The sequence below is a fragment of the Netta rufina genome, assembly GCF_964035555.1.
Source record: "Netta rufina genome assembly, chromosome: 19".
NCBI lineage: Eukaryota > Metazoa > Chordata > Aves > Anseriformes > Anatidae > Netta > Netta rufina.
In genome coordinates, this window is record NC_140143.1 from 9,398,804 (window position 1) to 9,415,519 (window position 16,716).

Below are 16,716 nucleotides of genomic sequence, written 5' to 3' on the forward strand. Positions count from 1 at the left end.
ACAGCTTCGTCCCTCCTCTCTTGGCCTCTCCTCACATCCGGGAGCTGTTTGACGGTGGCAGTCGCTGCGACAGACGTCAGAGCCACACGGGCTCTTATCCCCGGTGGCTGCCTGCTGGGATTTAGGAGCCACGTGTCACACGCAGGCTGGCAGAAGCCTGCCTGAGACAGATTAGCTCCTGCCACTCCTGCTCCCTGCCTTGCCCCCCAGCACCAGTGCGTGGTGGGGAAGCCTCCCCCCCAGGATGCTCTCTGACAGGCAGGATCTGGCAAGGTTTCCCAGGGCAACAGCTGCAGAGGAGTAGCCAGGCAGGATTCGAGTGATTGCTTTGAATGCTGGAGACTGCAAAATCCCCTCTGCTGTCATGCCTGCCCTGCCACGGCAGGCTGAGGCCGCCCCTTGCTGAGCACGCTACACGCAGCCTCTGCCTCTTCTGTCACCTCCAGTTCCTGGCAGCCCAGGCAGGACTTTTAGAGGTTTTACACCTGTTGTCACTGGTGCCTGGCTTCTTCCTAGTGCTGTTTGTGTGAATCACCTTCCTGGTTTCCTTTGTGGCTGTAAAAACCTCTCTTCTGTAGATGGATCCCTTTCCTTCTGCCCTCAGTAAGCCAAGCATCTCCACGTGGCAGCGTCCAGTGCTACTCTTCTGCTTTCCCAGCATCTCTGGGCCTGCTCAGTTTGGTCTCATTCAAGACCTTGTTCCTATTTAGTCATCGCTTCCCAGGGCAAATTTTTTGCCTCTCCTGGGTGGGTTTTGTGTGCTTTGCCCTCATGTCCCTTTGTAACTTCTTGCTTCCCTGCACGTTCACGGGGAGCATGCCTTCTCTTGCTGTGTTACAGTAGTGTTACTGTGTGCTCGTTGCTAACCCCATGCTGACAATACCCTTCCACAATTCTAACTTTCAGGGAGATGACGATGACGAAAATGCCCGGCCGCTGGCTGAATCGTTGCTCCTTGCTGTTGCAGATCTGCTCTTCTGTCCTGACTTCACTGTGCAAAGCCACCGGAGGAGCACGGTGGTGAGTTGAATCATGAAATTACCTCCACAGAGGAAGATTAATCGCGTGGTGGAGGGCATGTTGGCAGACCTCAGCAGCTTCCTTGCTGACTTGCAGGCAGGAGAACATGGAGTCCATGAGCTTGAACACAGCATGCCTTACAAAACATTGATCAGTGGTTTGGGTTCACTCCGTGGTGTTTGTGTCCTGAAAAATGGATGTTCTAGGACTGCTTTGTGAATCTCAGCTGAAGAGGCTGTTGCTTACTCCTGCACTACAGCTTGCCTGCCAGGAAGATGTGGTTGTGCAGGCAAACAGCTGCTCTTCTGTTGCTCCCAGCAGAGCAGAGACCTTTAGCACCTTGCTCCATTCACTGGCAATTTGGCACAGTCCAGGGCAGGAAGTTGCTGTTTGCCTGACTCCAGGTGCTGTGAATGGTCTGCTATGGTCTCTGTTGTGCCTTTCCACCTTCTCACCATCTCTATCACGTAGCAAAGAAAGCTATTCTGATACTTCAGGTGATTGTCTTTATTTCAGAGGAGTTCCCTCTGAAACTATCAGGTTTCCTACCAGATGTGCTAAGGACTTATTCTTCTACTTTTCCCATCTCACCAACCCAAAGCTTTCTGGTATTTATTGTAGGTATAGTCTATAACCAAATGTGGGCAGTCCTCCTTTTTGGTATTGCACTGAAGTAAACTTAAAAAATAATAATGAAAACACACCATGATCAAGTAATGTGTATTTGATGAATGCAAAATTCCCCAACAGAACTGAATACTATCTAGTTTGCTCAAAATTTCTGAGTGGTAGAAACAGTTTATTTAATGAAGCTTCTTAAAAAAGTTAAATAGATCTAATTAGACAATGGGATCACGAATGCTTTATGTTACTTGCTGTTAGCTGCCTCTGCAGTCATTGCCTAGCTGTCTTCCCTCTCTGGATTTTGTTTGACCTGTGCTCTTGGGTCTGACTGCGGGTTAAGAGGAGAGAGGTGAGTACAACCTCCTCGTGCTCCTGGCAGAACAGCATGTGGCCCCAGAGGTACAGGTTGTGGCTGGTAGTTGCTGAAGGAGAACTGAATAAAGAGGCAGAGTGGTGGGAGGGAATTGACAAAGGAGACCTGGCAGAGACCCATGGTCTTTTTACAGTTTGCTTTCCTATTGAAGTCAGCGTTGGCATTATGGCTGGAAACTGGGGATCCCTCTGTCATGCACAGTGCCTGCATCTGTGTGTTTATCACTTACCTGCAAAGGCTGAGTTCTCTGAAGGCACAAGTAATCTGCTTTTTTAGACCTGGGCAACCACTGTAGTGATGGCTAGTGATGTGCTGTCTCCGAGTGTTCCTGCTTAGTCACACGTGGTACAAACAGGTGTGTGGATGCAGTTGAATTTCTTTCCATGAAGCTTATGTGTGGCAGATGTTAAAGATTTGATTGTGAAGGGAGATCTGAGACACTCCAGTCTCAGAAAGAGTTGTTCTGAGTAGCTGGATGAGAAACCTGGCAGCAGGTGAGCTCTGTCCTGTCTGCATGAAGTGAGTAGGAAGGCAGGAAGAAGCTGGACTGCGGAGGAAGCTGCAGTTGCCTCTGTGTCTGCAGTAACTGCTGCTGACATGCTGGTTTTGTGGGAGTCGTGGTTGAGGTGCTGAGTGCAGCTTGGTTGTCCTCAAGCCCTGCTGTCCTGAGATCAGTGCCATTACAGGAGGGAGGGAAGGAAGTTACACAGTGGGAACCCAGAGCAATTAAAGACATTCCTCTGATGTGCTTTCCCCGATAGCAGGGAGGTGAAAAAATAGAATTTGCTTAATTAAACTCAATAAAAGAGACAGCCAAAGCGTGCCAAGAGTGCTTGACGTGAGTATATTCATCTGGGCCCTTGCTCCCCGTCGTTTCGGGAGGGTCAGCATGTGGTGCTCAGTGCCTTCTTGTCTCAGCAAAGCTGCTTCAACCCTGACTCAGCCGACTGCGACAAAGGAGGAGGGCAGGCTGCTATGGTTCATCTCCTCGGGTTGCAAAGCAGGAGTTCGGGAATCATGCCAGGAGCTGTCAAGGGGGTGGGAGGGCTCTGACTGGGAGAGTCACCTTCTTGCTTTGCCCTCTGAAAAGCAAGTCACAGCAGTATGTGCTTTTAGTACAAATTAGGGGTAATTTGCTGCTTCTCTTGCCTTTTGATGCACAGCCATTGCAGGTCACCGTTATGTGTGTAAAATCAGTACGATGGGCTCTGAGATAAGGTGGAGGTGTTGAGCAGGAATTAGACCCCCATGTGGTGCTCTCTGGAGAGAGAGAAAAGGAAAAAGCCTGACCTGGGCTGTGTTTCGTGAGGTGCAGAGGCAAGGAGAGGAGGTGGTGATGCATCCCATGTGCGAACGTGGCATATCCAGGATCCTTTGGTGATGGGTGACCCTTCCCAGTGGAGGTGGCGAGCACTGCGCCTTGGCATGCTGGAGGAAGGGCCTCGTTCTGCATGAGACCCAGTGCCTGCTGCAGATGAGAGGTTCTCTCTCAGGGATGCTGCCCGGATGGGGCTGGTACGTGCAGCCTGAGTGTCTGGGTGCCTCTCAGCTGGTTTCTTTGCTGCTGTTAAAGGTCGGAGCTGAGCTGCCTTGGATTCCAGGAGCACTGTCAACTCTTGTAAGAGCTTGTGCTCTGACCTCCTGTCTCTCTCCACAGGACACAGCAGAAGATATCCACTCCATTGACAGCTGTGAGTACATCTGGGAGGCAGGAGTGGGCTTTGCTCACTCTCCACAGCCTAACTACATCCATGACTTGAATAGGTAAGGGAGTCTGCAAAGGGAGAATGGATTGAAGCTGGGCGCAGGAGGGGGAGTCTGAGGGCAATGGGCTCTGCTTGCCTCTTGGGATGGCTGTGACTTTCCCAGGGCCTTTGTCCCTTTCTGAGCCAACATGTCTGTCAGCAAAGAAGAAATCCAGCTGTCCGTTTGAAGAGCTTTTTGTAACGGGATATGGGAGTTGGAGTGTCTGCAACAGGAACTGGCAAAACACTGCTTTGAAATGGCTGAGGAGCTCTGTATCATGTGTTTTTTGTTTTTTTTTCTTCCCCCAAAAAAGTTCTGCTGAGCTTTGTGCCAGTGCTTTTGAATGAAATGTTGCTTATGAAATTAAATGGGCTCAGCTTTCTGTGGGAAGGACTTTCTAGATGGGACCGAGCTTTTCTTACGTGTTGTTGTGGTAAGCATTTGTGCCTTTTGTACCCAGTCCCTGCTCCTGAACGGCTCCAGGATTTGGCCTCTTCTTCCCTTCTTTCAGGACAGAGCTGCTTAAACTGCTGCTGACCTGTTTCTCAGAGGCCATGTATCTGCCTCCCTCTTCAGACAGCAGCAACACCAACCCCTGGGTGCAGTTCTTCTGCTCTACAGAGAACAGGTGAGGGTGCGAGGCTGCGTGCGAGAGGGAGAAATGCCTTCACGTTTTTCCCAGGGAGCATGTTGGTAATGGGGAGTGCTGTAGATCCCTGCCGCAGATCCTGTTCCCTGGTGTGGGTGGTGAGTGGCTGGTGGTGGCAGGTGACTGCTGCCCTCTAGTGACATCTCCTCTGGGATTTTGGGCTCCTCAGGTGACAGCTGCCCACTGGAGCAGGACGATTAAGTCCTTCTGGTGTCTGGACAGGATTCCTCTGAGAGGCCACACTCTGGAAGGTCTTTTTGACCTCCCCTTCCTTCTCAGCTGTAGTCCACGAGACCAGCTGGGAGGTGGAGTGTCAGCTCTTGTCTCTGGGCTGCTCAGTCATGGGCCACTGTCACAGAGTTAGGTGGGTTAGAGAAGATGCTGGTGTTTTGTCATGATCCCCAAATCTCGGGGAGAGGTGCTTGTCTCTCCCCAGGCAGCACCATTTGCTTCCTGCTTCTGCCTTCTGAGAATGTTTTCTCCTGCCCAGGCACGCGCTCCCCCTCTTCACCTCGCTCCTGAACGTCGTCTGTGCCTACGACCCGGTGGGTTACGGGATCCCTTACAACCACCTGCTTTTCTCCGACTACCGCGAGCCCCTGGTGGAGGAGGCCGCCCAGGTGCTGATTGTCACTTTGGACTATGACAGCTCCACCAGTTCAAGTCCCACCGTGGATGGCACGACCACTGGCACGGCCATGGATGATGTGGATGTGAGTGAGACTGGGATCTGTATTTGCTGGTCTCCTGAACGCCCTGTGGTCCTCTTATGCCAGCTTGCCCTGTAGGTAGGGCTGACCTGTAGGGCACAGCAATGCTCCTTTGCAGTCTGCTGTCTCTGGCCCAGCTCTTTTTCCTTTCCTGTAGGACACTAAGCAGCCATAGATAACCAAACCACCAGGTTTTGGTCAGTGACTTGGATCAGGAGCATGTAAGTGAGAAGCTCCTGACTTTGCTGATCCCCGTGGTGCTCTGTCTTGTCGTATTTAACACTGGATCATTCACAGAGGAAAGCTGAAATGAGAGAGATTAGCGCCCAGAGCCAGTGGTTACACTTGACTTCTTGAGTAAATCCTGTTGCCAGTAAGCATTTCACTCATTGTCTTTGAACACAGCCTCCAGGACCAGACAATCTGTTCGTGAATTACCTCTCAAGGATACACCGAGAGGAGGTAACGTGCTCCTGTCCTGAGCTACTTCTTGCCTGTTTTCTTGTTGATCGCGCTAGCACTGAACCCACCACAGTCTCTCTCCTGATCTGTCAGCAGGATTTCCAGTTCATCCTGAAAGGAGTGGCCCGCTTGTTATCAAACCCGCTGGTCCAGACCTACCTGCCAAACTCTGCCAAGAAGATCCAATTCCATCAGGAACTCCTCGTCCTATTCTGGAAACTCTGTGACTTCAACAAGGTGCGGATCTGCTTGTTGTTGGGCTTTGCCCCTCCTGTTTGCCTGCTGCCCAGAACCTGGTGTGGCTCAGGCTGGACAGAGCTCTGGTGAAGGGCTGTGAGCTGTGACTGTGCTGCTCCTGCCAGCAGTGCTGCTCCCAGCTGGGTGGGCTGGGACTGCTCTGGCCCCAGGGAGAGCCTGTGAGAGGGGCTTCACCTCCTAGAGGTCAGTGCTTGAGGCAAGTACAGGAGCAGGTATTAAAATAACTACAAATAATGCTGGGAATAAAGTGCCAATGCATATACCAGTCTTTCTGATATTCTTGAGAGACCAGTTAGCTTGAGGCTACCCAGGCTGAGTCTTGTGGATGGTGAAAAAAAAAAAACAAAACAGAAAAACAAATATCTTTATGATTATCTGAAATCTCTCCTTCCAGAAATTCCTCTTCTTTGTGCTGAAGAGCAGTGATGTTCTGGACATCCTTGTCCCGATCTTGTATTTTCTCAACGACGCCAGAGCAGACCAGTGTAAGTTGGTTATTTTCAGTACTTGGGATGGTCTGTGCTTAGCAGCTGAGTGTTTTTAAGATGCTTCTTCCTTACCACTGAGATGTAATAGCAGCTTGAGTGTATGTCCCTAGCCTTCTGCAGGCATGAATTTCAGTTAGCTGGGTCTTGATATTTGTAATGGACCAGAAGGCCATGTTTTATACCACAGCACAGGGAAGGGAGATTCTTAGCATGTGATAACTCATTTTGAGTCATTATGCCAAAAGCTGTCCCCTTGATTCCATGAAGAGGGAGAAGTGAGCAATTTGTTCTTGCCTTGGGTATAAATTGGGTATTACCCCATTGCTGGATAGTGGAAAGAAGTCAGATCTTTCCTCCTAGGGTGATGGATTTACATAAAGAACATAAAGAGAAGCATAATCTACCTGAGACCTAGTGTTGTAGTGGCCCCACTGGGGCTTGAGGCAGACACTGGTACTCACAATGGAAGGAACTCTGCGGGATGTCCCTTGTCGGTGTACTCTGGTCTCTGTGGTTTCTCTTTTAGTCCCATTGTGTTTCTCCTCTGTCTTTGCTGCCCTCCCGTTTTCAGCAGTCCTTTGGTCTCATTGTGATGTTCTGTGTTTTTTATTATTGTCTTCCTCTGCAGCACGAGTGGGCTTGATGCACATCGGGGTCTTTATCCTCCTGCTTCTCAGTGGGGAGCGTAACTTTGGGGTTCGACTGAACAAGCCGTATTCTGTACGAGTGCCTATGGACATCCCTGTCTTCACAGGGACTCACGCGGATCTGCTCATCATAGTCAGTATAGCTCCAGCAGTCCTCTTCTGTCTCTCCTAACTCCTGGTTGATACCTCCTCAAATTACTGAAGGAGGAAGCAGAACAATTTACTGATCTTTCTTAGACTGTCAGTCCACTGAATAGCTAAAAATCTGTGGGATGTATCCAAGAACTGGTGGGATCTTTTCCCTCTGTTAACCTGAGGCGATGTGTCTGGCAGGGGGCATGCATCGTGCAGATGATCCTAAAGAAGAAGAATCTGGGATGGAGCTGGACTAGTGTCTAAAGGACTCAGGGCCTGGCAAAATGGGGCGGGTGCATGATCTCTAACAGGCTTAGAGGCAGATCTGACTGTGTTGCTGGCTCTGTCCCAAGTAACCAGAGTTGTTTGTTGGAAGGGCGACAGCGGTATTACGAAGCTCAACCCCACAGGTTTAGGTTGCTGCAAGATTCCATTCATCCCTCAGCCTGTAGTGATGAAGGCCACGATAGCCTACAAACAGCCGTACGTTTTGCAGTGCCAGCCTTTTGTAGTACTCTCGTGGCATGTTAGTGCTCATCTGTCAGGGAAGGATTTCTCAGCAGCGTCTGATGAAACCTCCAAAAGGAGATTCCAGTTAGAGGGAGTACAAAGAAGTCTGCTCACCAAAACTGTTCTCGATGCTGTGTGTTTTGTTGCTATATATTTCAATACTTTTATTACAGATTATCTACGTAATTTCATTATGCTGCATGCCCTACAAGCATGCCTGCTGGAGGTGGGAAGGTCAAGACTGAAAACGTCTGAACTGGTTGTGGGGCGTTTGAAAATGTCCACGTCTGAGGGTGTAGTTAAGAAATGTAGGACAAACATTTGAGTTGGAAGTTTGTGCTAAAATCAAATGTGAGATCATTAGCTCCTCGGCATTTCAAGCAGCTGTCATTAGGGTTCGGAGACAAAACTCCGTTGGAGGTGAAGACAGTTCTTACTTCCTGGTTGCTTATTTTTGTCTCGGGCTGGCTGTGCATTTTGGAGCAGCTCACGGTCAGTTTCTGTTTGCAGAGCCATAATCACATCCCCAAAGGATTCCTTGTAAATGAAAGCTTGCGCTCCTGGAGCACAGGTCTGCAGTGAGAGCAGCCTTCCCCACCTGTGTAATTGTGGAGTATGCAGGGCCCTGCCTAGGAAGGAATGGTGTCAGGTAGCGATTAGTGTGGGGGTGGCACTGGTTTTGGTTGAGAGGGTGCTTTCAGTAAGGTGCTACCTTGCTCAAGAACCCTTTCCTTGCCGTAGGTCTTTCACAAGATCATAACCAGCGGGCATCAGCGTCTGCAGCCTCTCTTTGACTGCCTGCTCACCATCGTTGTGAACGGTAAGCCCTGCTGTGGGAAACAACCACCCGCAGAGGGGGCAGCTGCTCTCGCTGCCTCTCCCTGCGTTCCTCCTACCTGTGCCTGTTAACATCTACCGGTGTCAGTGACTGCTGCTGGGAATTGACCCTTTCTATTTGTGCTAGAGATGCTTGCTGCAGAGCTGACCTGTCTGCAGGTTTATGGCCTGGGCTTAGTCAGATAAGACAGAGGGAGTGACAGCAGGGTTCCTGGATCCCCTCTGGGGTGGAGAAGGGCATTTTCCAGACCGCCTGCTGAGGGTGGCAGCAGTGCTAGTCCTCTCCAGCAGGGAGTGCCACCTCCCCACGGTGGCGCTGTCCCTTGGGCTTAGCGGGTGTCCAGGTGGCTCCAGCTGTGCACGCTTTTCAGGAGATCCGGTGTTAATAATGTAAAACCACACAAGACGCTCTGAAAGCAGAAACACCTGCTTCTGCAAGGCCATGTCTATATTTAGCTTCTCTTCTTTTTAGAAAGATTTCTGCAGAGCCCTGCTGGGCTCAACTATTCCATGAGGCTTTCCCAGAAGTGCAGGGTGAGGAGATGGTGGAAGTGACATTATTAGTGGTGTATTTATGTGGCTCCTTTGTTCTATCTCCAGTTTTCATTGTTTGTGTTTTATAGTGTCTCCGTACCTGAAGTCTCTCTCCATGGTGGCTGCTAACAAGTTATTGCATCTGCTGGAGGCTTTCTCCACCACCTGGTTCTTGTTCTCTGCTGTCCAGAACCACCACCTCGTTTTCTTCTTGCTGGAAGTCTTCAACAACATAATTCAGTACCAATTTGATGGTAAGAAACCACCTGCTGAATTTATTGGGTTTGTGCTAGTTTAGAGAAAGTCCAAATTCACGTGATGGGAGGGAAGAAGTGTAGAAGCCATCTACATGGAGGCTCGTCTAGCTTGGAGAAACTGGGTTAGCAGTAGTCAGTGTTGGGTACTGATCCAGATGGGCTGGATTAGGGCACAATGAAGGGCTGCTATTTATCAGCATAACCTCAGCCCCCTGCAGACCAGAAGTTGAGACGGATAGAGGGGAAGAAGGGAAAGGGAGTGGTTAAGGCTTAAGTTGTAGCTGGCTGAATGCTGCTGTAAAACTGCCCACGTTGCTCACAAAGTAAGTGATGGAACAAAACAATTTCCATCTCCTTTAGCGTTTAAAAGTGCCTTTCAGTTCTGCTCTGACAGAGCAGTTGAGCTGATGACCAAAAAGCCCCATTCAAACAAAGTTCTAGCACTTGCTATCTCTCCAGGAAATCCCTTACTGTTTCCCTCCTAAAAGCATGACAATAGCTTACCTCTAGGAAATGAGAGTGAGGTCCCTTAGCCTGCTGGGAGCTCTTAATTCTTCTTGCTCAAAAATTTAATGTTTTGCTTTAAAACCACAAGTCAGGAGTGGTCATTCTGCTTACCTAATGGAAAACTAGCAAGTGGTGGATGACAGATCCTACAGCAGCCTTTGTGGGTGTGATTTATATTTTACGTTAGATGACAGTTTCGTTCTGTTTCCTGCTACCTTAGAGATGATGGGAATTCTGGTCTTTTGGCTTTCCTACTGTAAGCCTGTTTCTCCTCAAGTGGAATGCCCCTGGCTCGCTTTGCGTGCTTTTTGTTGAAGATGGAGAAATGTTGAATCTTGACTAACAAACTTCTCTTCCAAAACAGGTGGTAATACATGGCTTAAAGCGTCCTATTATTTCTCACTTGTTTGAATGTCACTCTCTAAGCCAATTCTTGTCAACCTTCCCTCCTGGGAAGGATTTCACTGATTTTCCTTACTGCATCGTGGTGGATAAAAGAGTACAGAACTCTGCTCTTTCTTCCTTGTGCCATTGCTTGTAACAGGTGGGGACATGGGTTCTCTGAGCCTGCAGGGACTCCACAATCATGCTTCAAGTTTCCAGCGAGCTAGACTGCATTGGCAGAGGCTTCCTTCTCTACTCATTTTGTTGCTGTGATTCCCAGGGAACTCAAATTTGGTTTACGCCGTTATCCGCAAGCGGAACGTGTTTCACCAGCTGGCCAACTTACCCACGGACTCGCAGTCCATCCAGAAAGGTTTGCAGCGCAAGAAGAAAACTCCCGAGCCCATTTCTCGCACCAACTCCCAGGATGGAGCCTCCATGGAGGGGTCGCGTCCTGCTGCCCCTGCTGAACCGGGGACACTGAAGACAAGTTTGGTGGCTACTCCAGGTCAGCTTTAGTTTATCTTTGTAACAGGAGAGTGGTTTGTTTTCACTGTGAGGTACAGCGTGGACTCACCCTTTCACTGGGCGTGGGAGAGATTAAGAGTTTACGTCTGTGAATGACTTACTGCCTTGCAGTCTCAGCTTTAGATCAGTTTGCCCAAGCTGTTAGCAGGTCAAAGTAAAGTGCAGTCTCAGACCTAGTGTCTACATGACCTTTTGTCTCAGTCTTGACTTCTTGACTCAGTTTAACTACATCCATGTGAACTCTGTGTCTGTGTTGCAAGAAGGAGCATTTTCCAGAGACAAATGAACTCCTTTAAGGTGATGAGATCAAAGCTAGATCTCGCAGCTCCTGTTGAAAGGAGAGCGTTTCAGATGTCAGCAGATGCTTAGTGTCTGTGCCTGGTAAGGCAGAGAAGAACACCCTGTTTTTAAGCATAGCTAATTCACTGCTTCTGTGCTTTTTGTGTTTTGAACACAGGAATTGACAAGCTCACAGAGAAGTCGCAGGTATCAGAGGATGGGACCATGCGTTCACTGGAGCCTGAGTCTTCACAACCTCCACCAGAGGGTAACCTGCCCTCAGCTGTGAGTGATGGGGAGCCCTGGAGTGGGGTAAGGACAGGCATCAGTGTGTAGGAAAGATATAGAGCTTGTTGTGAAACGAACTAAAATGTGGGACTTCAGATAAAGAGGTTTAGTTGGCCCTCTGAAGAAAGGCATCGCATTAGAAGCAATATGCATAGTGTTATTACATGAGCTGTGCTGCAAAACACCATTATTCACAAGTACTGTTGCATCACCTTGGTTGTTCCGTGTTCGTGCTAATGCCACACGAGCTAGGACACTAGAGGAGCTTTCTCTAACTTGAAGCTCCTGATGGAGCAGTAAGTGTGTAAATGCCAAGGGATGCATTCCTGATTCAGAGGCTTTCAGCTCAGGTTCTGATTGCTGCTCCTCTTCTGTCTCTGTCCTTTCTGGAATGCAGAGCTCTAGCAGCATCCTCTGGCTTGCTGCTGTTGTGAAAAGTGTGTTCCTGTGAGGGCTTGCTTGGGACGCTGCCTTCAGAGTGGCAGTTGTTCAGCCACGCAGATGAGACAGAGGCTTTGCGGTTTGTGAGTCAGGGCTGCACTGCTCTTTTAGGCTGTGCTGGTGGTGTCAGCCTTCTGGCATCTACTGACTTTCCCCATCAAGAGCTATAAAATGGCTGCTTTCCAATTTCAGCGGAGCAGGAGTCTTCTGATGCTCACCATTAACTCCTCAGATAGTGACCTTTCCAGTCTGCTTTCAAAACCCTCCAGGCTGCCCTGTAGGAAGCATCCTAGGAAGGCTGCCCTGCGCATTCTGTGCTTCTTCAGCAAGGCCACGTTTATGCACCTAGTGCTGCCTTGTGTTCTGCGTAAGCATTTACTGTCCCCTGAGCCATTTGCTTGCAGTGAGAATGCTGCATCCATCCACACAAGGGTGCGTGGCTGCCCCAGGGTGAAAGGCATTACTCTTTCCCACTTTTTCCTCTCTTAATTTTCTGTGGAATGGCTTAATTCTTGACCAGCTCTCACCAGGTGTAAAGCCAACTGTGCAGGAGGTAACGAGTTGAGGTGAGGCGATGTATTTTATCGTGGGCTTCTATGGCTCGTGGAGGTGTTACAAGAATCTTTAGGTTTGTTTTCCTCTTGACATGCTTTTGGCTGTGACAGTGCTGCAGAATCGAGGTACAAGTAGGGGATATTTGAAAGGACATCTCAATCTAGCAGAGCAGGCTGGAGACTCTTCTATTTTACCCTTCCACTCTGAACCTCTCTGTTGCTTCTGCTTGTGTGTGTGTGCACGTGGGGTGTTTAGTCTTGGACAGACATTGCCCATTAGCCAGCTCTACCTGGCTGCAGCAGTGCTGCTTGCATGGCTGAACATTTGGCATGGGGCCAGAAGGCAGACAGGAGGTGAAGGGCAGTAAAGCACTGGGTGTGGGATTTGCTATGGGGATAATCATCACTGCAACTGCATTGTGCTTCAGGTCGCACGCACCAGTCTCCAGGGGTTGTGGTGTTTCAGGCTGTCTGAACATTGTCTTCCTTCTGGGCTCCATCCTGATTCCGGCCTGCTGAGTTAAGATAAACTAAGAGACAAGGGATAAATGTTAGGATCCCCCACCCTTACGAGTGATTTATGTGTTGCAATGTTCTTCCCTTATCAGCCATAAACATTTCAAAAGTGTCTCGTGAAACGTTTAACGCCCCTCACATTTCAGTGTAATTCCATCTCACATCTCCTAAATATGTCAGCTGGCTGCCAGCCCTCGGATGACAGCTGAAAGGGGGCGAGGGCTGTGGGAGACAGAGGAGGGAAGAGGAAGAGAGGGTAAGGTCATCTGAACGAGATCAAAGGGGTTTTGTTTTTTATGAGTTCTATTTTTAGAAACTTGATGGGGACAAGGCAATGAAGCCGAAATGTAAGGCTGTAACTGCCAGCATTGCCAAAGAATATTGCTGCTTAGGCTTGGAGGAAACTGGAATGAACAGGGATCCTGAATAGCGTAGGATCAGTCTTGCTTACCCTCCTTGGCCTTCCCTGGTGCCAGGTGTAGTCACGGTCAGCAAGAAGTCTTTAAGCACACAATTAATTATGTTGTCATTCAGCGAGATCTTTGCTGAGAACTTTTAGAATGGTTTTCTTCCTCTGGCAGCCTGTGAAGCGGAATCATGGGTCACTAGATCTGTGTCCAGCAGCTGGTTTGAGCTGTTCCCCCGTCACAGAAGGGCTGGTAAGGCACAGTTAGCTTCCAGAGGATTGCAGCAGAGCTCTGCCCCAAACCTGCTGCTTCTGGCTGCGAAGGTGACGTGTGAACGAGTCTGTGCAGTGACGTCCCTTTGACGTTAAATGTAGAGGTGCAAAATGGCAGTGGAAGGAAGTACTGTTCCTTTTTGTTTCACAGAGAAGTCAGTTTAGACTGCAGTAATGAATGGTCAGGGTGCGTTGCAGAAGGAAAAAGCCTCCCCACATTTGTCTTGATAGTGATCTTAAAGGGTTTTCCTTCCATCCCACCCATGAATACTGGGAGGTTTCCTAGGCTGACCTTAGAAGTCAGGGTGTTAGTGATGTCTGCAGAGTGACGGAGAGGAAAAGAAGAATAAAAGATTTCTGGGTCTTGATCTTCTGGCCAGAGCTTTTCGGAAGTCACTAATGACAGCGTTCCTGTTTGGGGCATGAGTGTATTGCCCCTTAAGAGGGGCTGGTTAGGAGTTCCAAGAGCTCACCCCTGGAAAAATGTTCTTTGAGATGTATCAGGATGGGCACCGAAAAGCCCAGAGATCCTCATTGTGTTATATTAGGTCTGAAAAGCTTTGGCCTTTATCTGCTTAATCTCTGTACTGGAAGAAAGAGCCATGCCTGAGCTGCCTTTCACCTGTACCATTTAATTCACCCACTGTGGATTGTTCCAGCAGAGTGTCAGGAATGGTGACTGGATCTGTAACCTTGCCATGGTCCCGCACCTTAACCCCATCAAATATTGCCACTCGCTGGGTTGAAGCAAATGGTTTTGGCGAATGAAGGGCTGCTGGGTTTGGGCTGTTCTAGGGACAGGCTGAACTGTCATGCCCAGATCTGGAAAAGCTGGGGAGAAATTAGCAGACAGAGAATTGTATTTCTTGCTCTAATATGTGATTTTTATTTTTAATATAATTATTTAAAGCAAAATAAAACAAGTTTTAATTTATTTATAGGAAGTGTCACATCCCCGACGGGACCGAAGGCGTCTCTCTAGTGCATCCTCCAGTGGACAGTGGACCCCAACTCCTGACTGGGTAAGGGAATCTGGACAGGGGAAATAAATGAGGAAAAAAGTTGTGGCAGAAATGCTTTTTCCTGATGCTCTCCCTCCCCTTTCCCCTTTCACGAGACTTCCCCAGAGGAGAGGATTTCCTCAGGGAATGAGTTTTGACTTACGTTCAAAGCACCAGAAGTTTATTATCAGCTGAGAAGAAATATTTTGTTTTACTTGTTTCAAACCAATGCCCTACTATTTTCATTGAGTGGCTCAGGGTTTTACTGCTCCGGGATCGATTGTATTGTTGTCGTGCACTCAGCTCAGCCATCACCCTTGGGATTTTTGTAAACATCATTTGTTGTAGTGATAGTGGAGATAACTGTAGAGAAACTGCTAATACGGTGCATTGACTTCCCTGTGGGCTTTCTTACTCACAGGTGATGTCTTGGAAGTCAAAGCTTCCCCTGCAGACAATCATGCGGCTCCTACAGGTGCTGGTCCCTCAGGTGGAGAAGATCTGCATTGACAAGTAGGTGCTTTGTTTTGAGAGAGAAACTGACAAAGACAAAAAGGGCTGTGCAGGGTGTAAAGAGCTCTGTGAGGTTTGGAGGGCCTGTAGGGGAAATCAGGTCAGCAAATCTGATTTACTCATATCTATTTTCTTGTGAAGTATAATTGAAAGCCTTACAGCCTCAGCAGAGGAGATGTTATCTGGCTTGTCAGGCTTCTTGTTCGTCTGATCCGTTCCCAATTATTTTTTTTTTTTCAGTAGAGAGAGTGTTTGTCCTTGATAGTACACACAGGGAGTGGGTGACTGTGGCTCCTTTACAGCGATACTTCATGTTGCAGCGGTTCTGGAGATGTCTGTGGGACGTGGCACTTACGTTCCTGTTCTGTCTCTTTGTAGGGGTCTCACAGATGAATCGGAGATCCTTAAGTTCTTGCAGCATGGCACGCTGGTGGGGCTGCTGCCTGTCCCTCACCCCATCCTCATTCGCAAGTATCAGGCTAACTCGGGCACTGCCATGTGGTTCCGCACCTATATGTGGGGTGTTATTTATTTGAGGTAAACCATCTAGATGCAACTTGATCTTTTCCAAACATTTTGTTGGTCTGTAAAGAGAGTAGATGCACTTGGCCAGCTTGAAATTGTGTCTCATTTAAGGGATACAAAGATACTTTTGCCTTGGAAAAGACAAGGGTGAATCAGCTGGTCTGAAACTTGGAGTGGGAAATGTGAAGGGAGTTGGTCTGGGAGTACTGCTTGTTAGGGATCTTGTAGCTTTTCTATTCCCTGCTGCTGCTTAGAAGGGATGGTACAGAGATTTCATGCAAAGCTCTGGCTTGGTGGGATGTTGTAGATGCTGTCAGCCCTTTAAGGGCCGTTATCTCGCAACCATTGTTGTCCTTTTTTGCAAGCTGGAGGCATTATGTTTAGCCAGCTCCTGTAATCCTGGCTATGAGATTTGAATTCCATGTACCTAGTCACAGAGAATAAAGTCGATCTTGTCTTTCTCTCCCAGGAATGTGGATCCCCCGATCTGGTATGACACGGATGTGAAGCTGTTTGAAATTCAGCGTGTCTAAGAGAGCACTTACCTCTACGAAGAGAAATACACTGGATCTCTAAGGACTTTGCTGTGTGCTGCTTCGTCACAGCTATTCCTACATTTCACATCCAGCTGAGAGACCAAAAGGACAATCACTCCATTTACCTCCCTGTCATTTAAAGCTTTAATTGGGACCTGCTTGGACATCCCTCCCCCCAGCTCACTTCTCTCCCCCTCACCCTTCACTATGAACCTTGAGTGAAAGATGTCTAAGGGATTGTCCATTGTTGTGGTTGCACTAGAAATCAGACCGTTCTTAGCTCTTCTATTACTCTTTTGCTCCTGGATTTGGTTTGGAAACCAGTCTGACCTTGTCCTTGCCCTGGTCAGAGTCAGCATTTAATTGAAAAAGACGAGCTGTAAATTGGGTGCAAGGGAGAGGCTGCTATTCCTGCAGGAGATGGGGTTTGGAAACGGCAGTTACTTTCATGTGGCTCCATAATGTTTCCGGGGCATCCCTTCTGGCTGCAGGTGTCTCCCTGGTGTCTCAGTTGTGTATCGGTAGGGAAATCTTTCCCGTCCAAATGAAAGGGAGAATTTACTGAAGGAAAATTTAGTGTCTCAGTTTTGAATCTCTCTACTTCTTTCCTGGAAAGCCACTTAGGAAATTTTGTAGCAGCTGGTGCTTTGGTGCGGCAAGAGAAGTTTTTCTTGGGCTTCCAGGCCCAGCAGCCTGTCCTTCACGGTCAGGTGTT

General features: G+C 48.7%; 1 protein-coding gene across 1 annotated transcript in view; it reads left to right on the forward strand.

Moving 5' to 3' along the window:
• The window catches only part of HID1 (HID1 domain containing), a gene marked incomplete at its 5' end in the record, with an annotated part of 31,880 nt that extends 15,710 nt beyond the window's left edge, over positions 1-16,170 (forward strand). Inside the window, 16 exons of the mRNA XM_084298443.1 lie at positions 907-1,020; positions 3,675-3,781; positions 4,275-4,391; positions 4,903-5,125; positions 5,528-5,584; positions 5,681-5,821; positions 6,237-6,327; positions 6,959-7,110; positions 8,364-8,442; positions 9,083-9,247; positions 10,422-10,649; positions 11,127-11,260; positions 14,368-14,448; positions 14,849-14,940; positions 15,319-15,477; positions 15,935-16,170. Of these exons, the coding sequence (XP_084154569.1) occupies positions 907-1,020; positions 3,675-3,781; positions 4,275-4,391; positions 4,903-5,125; positions 5,528-5,584; positions 5,681-5,821; positions 6,237-6,327; positions 6,959-7,110; positions 8,364-8,442; positions 9,083-9,247; positions 10,422-10,649; positions 11,127-11,260; positions 14,368-14,448; positions 14,849-14,940; positions 15,319-15,477; positions 15,935-15,998 (2,004 nt within the window). The 3' untranslated portion in view covers positions 15,999-16,170. The remainder of the gene's footprint in view (positions 1-906; positions 1,021-3,674; positions 3,782-4,274; positions 4,392-4,902; positions 5,126-5,527; positions 5,585-5,680; positions 5,822-6,236; positions 6,328-6,958; positions 7,111-8,363; positions 8,443-9,082; positions 9,248-10,421; positions 10,650-11,126; positions 11,261-14,367; positions 14,449-14,848; positions 14,941-15,318; positions 15,478-15,934) is intronic.
• Between the last annotated feature and the right edge of the window lie 546 nt (positions 16,171-16,716).